Below are 9,920 nucleotides of genomic sequence, written 5' to 3' on the forward strand. Positions count from 1 at the left end.
TTTTTTGGTGGAGCCAGGGATTGAACTCAGGCCCTTGCACTTGCCAGGAAAGCACTTATTCTACTGAGCCATCTCCCTGGCTTTATATCTCTTTTTTAAAAAAATTATTGAACACTTTATGCAACTAGGAATAGTTTAATATATCCCTTTTGATTTAAAAAATTGTAATGCTACATAAGCAAAACAGATTTTTTTTTTTCTTTTTTCTTTTTAAGACAGCATCTCACTATGCAGTTCAGGCAGGCCTTGAGCTCATTTTGTAGCTCAGGCTGGCCTCAAATTTGCAACTGCCTGAAAGTTCTGGGATCACAGGCCTACACGTGCACCAAATCCAGCAGATCTTACCTTTTGATCCTCTTAAAAGTTTAATGTTGGGCCAGTGAGATAGCTTAGCAGTCTAGTGGGCGATCCTTGGCACCACATGCTGCTCCAGCCCTGCTCCCAGGGTGGGTTTGAGCCGGTCACAAAATTAAGGTTAATGTCATACCCTCAAAGATTTATCAGGGGCTGGTGAGATGGCTCAGTGGTCTAAAGCACCTACTTAGAACGAGCTTAGCAAAGCCCAGGGACCACGGTTCAATCCCCCAGCACCACATGCCAGCCAGCCCGCCCCTGGTGGGCTGAGCTGGCCGCGCCGCGCGTGCGCACACACACACACACACACACACACACACACACACAAATAAATAAAATTAAAAAAAAAATTTATCAGATCTCTGTACTTGTACTTATTTTGTTAAGAAATGTGGATTTGCTTTTCTAATGAGTTCTTGTAAATTATTTACCAATATAAAAAGTGGAACTGAGTGCCTACTGACTGCTATATACACAAATGGATATCCATGCATATACTGACATGGATTTTTTAAAAAGGCTTCTGTGAAGTGACACTATTTCATTTTGCTAATATGAGAACTGAAGTTAAATTCAGAGATAGTTGTAATCCCAGCTCTTGGGAGGCTGTAAACAGGCGGGTCACTACAAGTCTGATCTAGTTGTGAGACCCTGAATACCCTGTAGACCCTTCTCTAAAATACAAAAAAAAAAAAAAAAAAATCAGAGATAGTAAGTAACCTATCCAAGGGATAGCCAGAACAGGGCAACACAACTGGCTCAAACTTATTTTGAAGACAGTTTCCTGACTCCGTTGGGACCATATAAACCCCTCCTCCACAGCTCAGGCTTGTGCTTCCTTTTCACAATGCATCTTAATTACAATGGTGTCAACTTCTAAGCACCATGCTTCTTTCTGCTGACCTCTGTTTGTAATGTTCACATGTGAATCACAGGCTATTTTCGTTGTTAGAACACAATCCTTCCTGGTTAATGCAGCGAGAATGGACAGGGGTAGGTTAACACAGATAAAGTAAGAGGAGTAATAAAAAGTGTATACTTCAAGTACTTTACCTCAATATATAAATGTACTATCATTTGCCAATCATACAATATTCACCAACAGGGGTTTCTTATCATTTGTTCACACATGCTCTTAAACTTCATCTGGTCTTTGTTCTGATTTTTAAAATGAAAGATCTTCAGCACACTTAGACCAAAAAAAAAAGAATTCTTAATACTTTTATGGTTCCTCCCCATATAATCCAATACTACTTTATTCTGATAACCAACTTTTTGGAAGAAACTCATTTTTATTTATTTATTTTGGTGAACCGGGGATTGAACTCAGACCCTTGCGCTTGCCAGGGAAGCGCTTATTCCACTGAGCTATCTCCCCGGCCCTCAGAAACTCATTTTTAATAACTGCGTCTGTTTTCCTTTGTGGTCCTGGAGACAGAACCCAGGGTTTTCTTTGCACATGCTGGGTAAGATACACTCCAAGTCCAATAAAATTTTTATTGCCATATTTTATCAGTTTATAACACTTAAACAGTTAAGTACAATGGGCACAAACAAACATGTAGAACATTACAATAACTGTTGGACATACAACTTAGCTGCTGAATTCGAATCACAGCAATGACAGAGTCAAAAAAACTCTACAGCTTTGAGGAAATCATTTGTGCTACCTGCTCTACTAAAGACCATTTGAGAATACTTCAACTGTGTTGATTCATGTGCCAATACATGGGAGGAACCAGTCATCCACTGTTCCTATCTCAAACAGTTTTAATTTGTTATTTTGTGAGAAAATATTTATTATACGGAGACTTATCTTATAGTGACTCTCAATGTATTAGGTGAGAGAGTACTGAGGTTTATACTTAAGTCTTTTTTTCAGGAACAGATAGGCCTTAATACTCTTTTTTTTTTTTTTTTTTTTTTTTGGTGGGGGGAGGGCTGTACGTACTTGGAATTGAACTCAGGACCTCGTGTTTGCCAGGCCGGTGAGACACTGTTCTATATTCCCAGCCCACCATATTTCTTTTTAAGGCACACAAAATTATTATGTGGAGAGGTTCCACAAATGCAGGTACAAGGCACAACCTCAAAAAAACAAAAACAAAAACTCTGATGAGGACACAGAATAGTGAAATGGAGCTTTCGGTAAGTAAGCCAACACACTTCTGATGAAGTAGTACAGCTATGGAGCACTACTATGAAATGCTAAATAACAGACATTTTAATCAGATTTACATTCCTAAAACTTTGCATCTTAAAATGCTGGGTTTTTTGTTTTACTTTATTTGAGATGGGGTCTTACTGGATAGCCCAGGCTGGACTTGAACTCCCAGCAATCCTCCAGTCTCAGCTTCCCCAAGTGTTGGTATTACAGGTGTGCCACCAAGCCAGGCTATGAGGGATTATTCTTTTGGTAAAGTAGCTTTTACCTGTTAGTATTAATCTGACATACATATTACTGTGTGTCTTCTTCTTCTTCTTTTGTGGCCTGCTCAGCCCTCCCTGGAGGCGGGCTGGTGTGGCATGTGGTGTCTGGAATCAAACTGTGGATCCTGCACTTTTTTTGCCTAAGCAGGCGCTTTAGACCACTGAGCTATCTCACCAGCCCCCCTGATGTACATATTACTGAATGACAATAATGTATTCAATTTTATCATGAGATGAAAGATACTTACGTCTAAATGAACACAATACCTTCAAACATTTTTCTTCTTCATTTGTCTGATTTTGTAGTGCTAGGGATCAAAACCAGAGCTTCATATATCCTAAGTCAGTGTTCCACCTCTGAGTTATATCACAAATGCCTCATTTTTGAAATATTTTAAAATTATCTACTCTTTTATTGGGGGGGGAAGCTTTGCTGGATAGCTCAGTTGTTTAAAGCGCTGCTTGGGTAAATTGCAGGCAGGCACATAGGATCAAACCATGGTTCAATTCCCAGCTCCAGAAGCTGTACCAGACCTGCCCTTAAGGCAGCCTAAAGTAGCCAAAAGAAAAACCTTTTATTGGGTGGGGGTGGTTAGTGGTAATAACTGGGGACTGGACTCTAAACCATCACACTGAGCTATAGCTCCAACCCTCTTAAAAATTGGTTTTCATTGAGACAGGGTCTTGCTAAGTCACTACATTGCCCAAGTTCCCCTGCCTCAGCTTCTAGAGTGCTGAATGACAGGAATGGCCCATTGTGCGCTGCTGGCAAATTACCTATTCTATGAAGGTCTCCAGAATTTTGGCCCTGTGGATACATCTAAATGACTATTGTTTTCTTGTTCTATAGCTGGAAACACAGGCCTTGATAGACAAGTGCTCTTCAGCTACATTCACAATCAATTCTGGAGTTTTAATGGGAACCTCTTGGTAAAGCACTTCTCTAATAATTAAAGAAGATTTTTACTTTACAATTCAGATTCTCTTGCTTTTTTTACCTGGCTAACTCTTATTTTACTGGTGTTTTCATAGTGAGAACATTGTGTATCTTTCAAAATACCAAATCTGTCTTTTATCCTGGTTTCTAATTTCATGGTTATTAAAAATTATATGTAAGGTTTAAGTTTTTTCTCCTATAAGGAATCTATTTCTGAACAGTTTTATGAATATCATCAGCAGAAGTTACATTGAACATCATCAGGAAAAAGCAGAAAATAGCCAGGCTTGGGGAAGCACACTATGTTATGGTTCATACCTGGACGTCCTTCTGAAGCTGCATGTACTCAGAGGTGGTACTTTTGGAGGGTAATTAGATTATTGGACACACTACACTCATTGGTAGATTAGATTAAGTGCTGAGGATGTTTAAAAATCACTGTAAGTCTTAGTACCTGAACTGAAAGAGCTTAAACTTACAGTGTCATAAAGTAAATGAGGAGGAGACATGTTAGGGAGAAAAACATTAAGGTCAGGTGAAACAGACAGTTCACGGGGGTAGTAAACTTGAAGCATGGCTTCTGGATGTAGTAGTGGAAGGGTAGAAAGAAATCAAGGGCAGATTTGAACATGTCATGGAAAAGCAGAGCACAGTTTAATGAAAACTTGGTGCTTAGTGGGAAAGACAGATCTGTAAGAAAGATTTTTGCTTAAAAGCAAAACAAACAAAAAAAACTGTACTAGCATCATATATAGGACTTTATGGGGCAACAGGAAAATACCTGGTAGGCTCAGAGTATGCCTCCTGGGAAGTATTACAGGCAAACTAGTTCCAGAGTATGAAAAGCCACTTTAAGCACTGCCTGGTGGGCACAGAGGGCTTCTTGGGGCTAACAAGAACATTATAAAACCTATAGTGCAGGAGGGGAGCAGAAGATTCCATGTAAACACTTCAGTTTGGAGAGAAGGACAGCCTGTACCACTTCTAGGCAGGGGAATGTATTCACAGGTCCTCATCACTCCGGTCCTTGAGACCTAACTCACAGGAAGGCCAATACTGCCTATGTCTACATACCTTCTGGGCAATCATGTTGCAGATTTCAGGCAGAAAATCCTCACTAAGGAGCTTATAGAGCTGCCTTTCTCGAAGTGATGTCCTTTCTCGAAAACTCTCAGTGACCTGTCGCCACTCTTCTTCAGTTTGGCAAAGGAGCCACCAAGTGCCTTGGCCTGGCCCTTGGGATCCTACAAAACAAAGAGACACATTCACTACAAACAGATTCTACAACATTTTTCCTCCTCATATTCTCTCTGCCCTGTTCTGGGTGTCCTCAAATTCATGGAGATCCTTCTGCCTGAGCCTTCCTAGTACTGTGATTACAGGGATGTATTACTACAACTGGCAAGATATATTACTTTTTAAAATTTGACACTGATACATTTTGATTTTCCTGTTACTATTATTGTTTACAACTGAAAAAAATGCTTACAGGCAATAAAATAATAACTACTTCTGTAAGTATTTTATGACTTTTATAAGATTTTAATATCTTAGAAATGCTTAAAATGTATTCATAAAAGTATTTTCTAGAGAAATACCCGAGTTTGAACTTTTGCAGAAAACTGTCTTACTGGGAGCTGGGGAGATAGCTTGGGTTGGTCCAAGTGCCTGTGTGGCAAGAATAAGGACCTGAGTTTGATCCTCAGTACCACATGCCACACCAGCCCTGGAACCCTGGCTATGCCATGCTGGCCCTGAAATTGGGTACAATGGTGCATGTCTATAATCCCCGCATTGGGGAGGTTGAGCCAGGAGGATCACAAATCTACCCTGAACTGCTTAGCGAGACCCTGTATCAAATAAAAACAAAACAAAACAAAAACAAAAAATTGTCTTATTTATATCATGACACTGTAAACTTATCCCAATTCCAAACTTATTATTATTACTTTTTTTTTTGGTGGTACTGGGGATTGAACTCATGACCTTGAACTTGCCAGGCAAGCATTATTCTACTGAGCTACCTCCCCAGCCCCCAAACTTATTTTATTTTTTTTTAAATTTTTATTTATTTATTTATTTATTTGTGTGTGTGTGTGTGTGGCCAGCTCAGCCCACCAGGGGGTGGGGCTGACTGGCATGTGGTGCTGGGGATTGAACCGCGGTCCCTGTACTTTGCTCAACTTGTTCTAAGTAGGTGCTTTAGACCACTGAGCCATCTCACCAGCCCCCAAACTTATTTTAATTGCAGAAATAAAATACAGGTAAGAAACCAGTATGTTATTAAAAAAGAATAACTCTGAGAAGTTGCTCACTCAAGTTTTTGGATATATATTTCACTATGCCAACTAACAGGGTACTTGAGAATAGACCTAATCCTAATCTCCCCCTACTCATAATATTAGAGATCATACTCAGGGGACTCAAACTGAGCTACACTCTAAGCCTTTTTAAAATTATTTTTTTCTTTTAGACAGGGTCTTACTATCTAGTTCAGGCTGGCCTTGAACTTACTACATAGCTCAGGCTAGCTTTGAATATACAATGATCCTTCTGCCTCAGCCTTCCAAGTGTTGGGATTACAAGCATGCACCACCATGTCTGGCTGCCTTTTCTATTTTGAGACAGCATCTTGATAAACTGCTAAACTGTCTAGGTTAGGCTCAAACTTTTGATCCTCCTGCCTCAATCTCCAAGAGTGCTGGGGTTATAGGCATGTACCAGCACACATGGCAGACCCAATCTTAAACTGTCTATCTGTGCATATAATTATACTAGATTAAAGTACAAAGAATGGCCAATTGGAGAAGGGGAGGGAGGCTCGCTAGATGGCTATGACAACGATCTTTGTATGATTCTGGAAAAAGATAGTCACCATCATAATGTAAATGAGTCACGTTGACTTAACAGTTTCAATTTCAAAATAGATCATTACCATTTCTTTTCTGTGGCTCAGATGCCAAGGAGCTTTCTTCCTGCTTCTCACTGAAACACAGGGAAAAGAGGTAGCAATTAAAACAAAGACACATGGACAGGGGATACAGCTCAGGGGCACAGCTCCTGCCTGGCAAACACAAGGTCCTGAGTTTGATTCCCAGTACCAAACAAACAAAAAACAAAGATACCTCCAAAACTGCTTTGTGCTTTCCCTGGAGTGGAAATCCAATAAATATAATAGAGATAAGAGTATGAGTTAAGAGGGCAAAGCTAGGAAAAGATTCTATGAAATAAATGAACACTTGGATATAGTCCAGTCACTGTAGAATAGAAACAATGACATATGGGTGCTGAGTGTTGTGGCAACAACAGTGATGGATAGGAAAATGTAATTCTTAAAATATTAAGAAAGCAAACAGATAAGCTACACGTTAGTTAAATGCCAAGAAAAAAGAGCCAAGGGTTTCAATGCCTGCCTCTCTAATTCAGAGATATACTTGGAAATACACTTATTTATTTAAGAGAGATGCCATAAATATGGGCACTGAAGTTGGAATGCTACTGCTCCAGATTTGCTACTCACAATGTGACTTCCTAAATTTAGTTAACTTTGCTATAAATGGGATTATTAAAATATTCCTATAGCCAGGAATGGTGGCGCTAGCTTATGATCCTAGCACTTGGGAAGCTGAGGCAGAAAGACTGCTGTGAGTTCAAGGCCAGCCTGAACTACAAAACCAAAAATAAATAAATAACAAGATCCTAGACTCGCAGGGACATTGGAATTCAATTATAAAGTGGACAACAGTGTTAAATAATACTGTCTTTGTCAACTGTGTTCCTAAAATAAAAAGGGAACATTCTGTGTACTTGTTTGACTTCAAACATTTAATGTAATACAACATTTGATACAATTCTGAAACAAAATGTTATTTGGCAGCAGCTGGCTGATCAAGAAGGCCTAGGTTACACGTGGCTACTGGGTACTTGCAATGAGGATAGTGGACTTAATATTGTATAATTAAATGAAAACTTACATTTGAAATATATTTCATGTAATTTACAAATATTTCAACTTTGTCCCATAGACCCAGCTCTAATGGCATTATTAAACCACCAGCAGAGGGTAGCATAAGTCTATTTTTTTTTTTTTTTTTTTTTTTCCAGAACCATGGATTGAACTAAGGCCCTTGCACTTGCCAGGGAAGCGCTTATTCCACTGAGCCATCTCCCTGGCCACAAGTCTATTTGTGCTTGGTAAAGTGATCCTGTATTTTATATTAAGGTACTCAACTGTTTACACAGAGATGGAATAAGTATTCTAAAACAGCTTTCTAAAACAAAATAGCTTTCTAAATAGAAAAGGCATGTGAACTACTAACAAAATTCAAAAACAGATGCTGTCTCTATAGAACTTTTCTCATAAACACAGAGAAGAGTCAGCTGCAATCTAGTACAATCTGTGTAGGTATATGTTACATTAAATGAAATTCTAACTGATCTCATAATCTGATTTCCTAAGAATGTCTCTTTGGGGTTAAAAAGCATCAATAAAGCACGCCTAATCTAAACACTTAGGAGAAGAAGCCCTTTCATTACTAGAAATTTTTTTAAGAATATGGCTGGCTATACTATCAAGTTAATAATGACAGATCTGATCCTTAAGTAAAAAGGCTATTTACACAGTATAGGTCAGACTATAATATTCAAGATTCAGATCATGGTTTCCTCCTAAAAGATAATGACATGTAAAACAACATTTCCTGAGTATAAGAGAATGCTTTGCCAAAATTAAATATAAAAATGAAAATTAAAATATTTTAAGAGACTGGGGATATAGTTCTAGAGCACAGTGCCTGCCTGGCAAGCACAAGGTTCTGAGTTCAATTTCCAGTTAAAAAACAAAACAAAACAAAAAAACCCCCTGCTACCTAAAAACAAAACAAAACAAAAAAACCCACCCAACTCTTTTTTTTTGTGTGTTCTACATAAAATAAGGCATGTTTGGGCATGATTAGTGACAAAATTTTCCTTTGGGAAAGAATTAACATCTAAACTCAGATATGGTATGGCCATATAGTTCTATGAAAATGCTATTTAGGAGCTGGGGAGATAGCTCAGCAGCATAAGCACCTGCCTAGCAAGTGCAAGTTCCTGAGTTCAGTCCCTAGGACAAAAAAACAAAAACAAAATCAAAAAAGCTATTTAGTCAACTCTTAACCATGTAATTAATTCTTCTGCATAGTGATCCATTTTTGGAATTCCACAGCAACAGAATATAATGAAATTTTTCCTTCAAAATCTTTATTTTTTATTTTTTGTATTTTAGGGAAGGGTCTACAGGGTGGTCAGGGTCTAACTATTAGGTCGGACTTGTAGTGATCCACCTGTTTACAGCCTCCCAAGAGCTGGGATTACAGGCATGTGCCACCACACCCAGTCTCAGTTGCCATCTCAGTGCGCCCTGGGAGTGGGGCTGGCATACTAGGCCTGCCGATTGAACCCTGGGCCCCTGCACCTGCTTGCAGGCATTTTATCCTTCAAATTCTTATTCCTTAAAATTTTCCTATGAAACATATGTGAACTTCATCCAAAAATACAAAGCATTTTGTATTTTCAACATAAATGCATTAACTTGTTCCTTGTTCCTGTAAAAAATATGTGAGGCCTAAAAAAATTGTTAAATATGAAGTATAACAAATGTTTATTGAACGTTTACTATGGATAAAAGCATGGCTGAAAACCATGGTTGATTTTGCTACAATCCTGACCCCCATCTTAGTCACTTTAATGCTCATTACGCATATAACTATCACCAATATGAGAATAGTTTAAAACAGTAGATAACTTGCCAGACATCTTGCAATCAATCCTTCTTGGCCCCTCTGGTCACACAACACAATTTCTTAATGACCCTGACTCATGTACCCACAACCTAACAAACATACAATGTCACAAGGGAAAATCACAAAAGGAACAGCAAAACTGTAAGAGTGAATTACCAGTGTAAGGACTTAAGACCACAGATGAACAAGGTTTTCTTACTTTGCTATCATATCCTCCTGTAGCTTCTTCCGTTTTGGGGGTCTTCCTCTTCTTTTTCCTGTTTTTCCAGGCATATTTGAAACATTCTTTTGTCCCTCACTTTCCCTAAGAAATATCATTAAACTTAAATATTCTTAAAAAGGATCAATGAATTACACATGACTTTTATATTAGTAAGCATATTGTTTCTGGCCATGAAGTAGTTACCAAAAAGAAT

General features: G+C 38.6%; 1 protein-coding gene across 3 annotated transcripts in view; it reads right to left on the reverse strand.

Annotated features, from left to right (window-relative positions):
* The window catches only part of LOC101569108 (cat eye syndrome critical region protein 2), a 164,211-nt gene that overhangs the window by 31,758 nt on the left and 122,533 nt on the right, over nucleotides 1–9,920 (reverse strand). For all 3 annotated transcript variants that reach the window (XM_023723981.1, XM_023723980.1, XM_023723982.1), the window contains 3 exons: nucleotides 9,704–9,808; nucleotides 6,657–6,706; nucleotides 4,796–4,965 (listed from right to left, as the gene is read on the reverse strand). In XM_023723981.1, coding sequence (XP_023579749.1) covers nucleotides 4,796–4,965; nucleotides 6,657–6,706; nucleotides 9,704–9,808 — 325 coding nt within the window. The remainder of the gene's footprint in view (nucleotides 1–4,795; nucleotides 4,966–6,656; nucleotides 6,707–9,703; nucleotides 9,809–9,920) is intronic.

Source organism: Octodon degus, unplaced genomic scaffold (genome assembly GCF_000260255.1).
Source record: "Octodon degus isolate 3935 unplaced genomic scaffold, OctDeg1.0 scaffold00104, whole genome shotgun sequence".
Classification (NCBI taxonomy): domain Eukaryota; kingdom Metazoa; phylum Chordata; class Mammalia; order Rodentia; family Octodontidae; genus Octodon; species Octodon degus.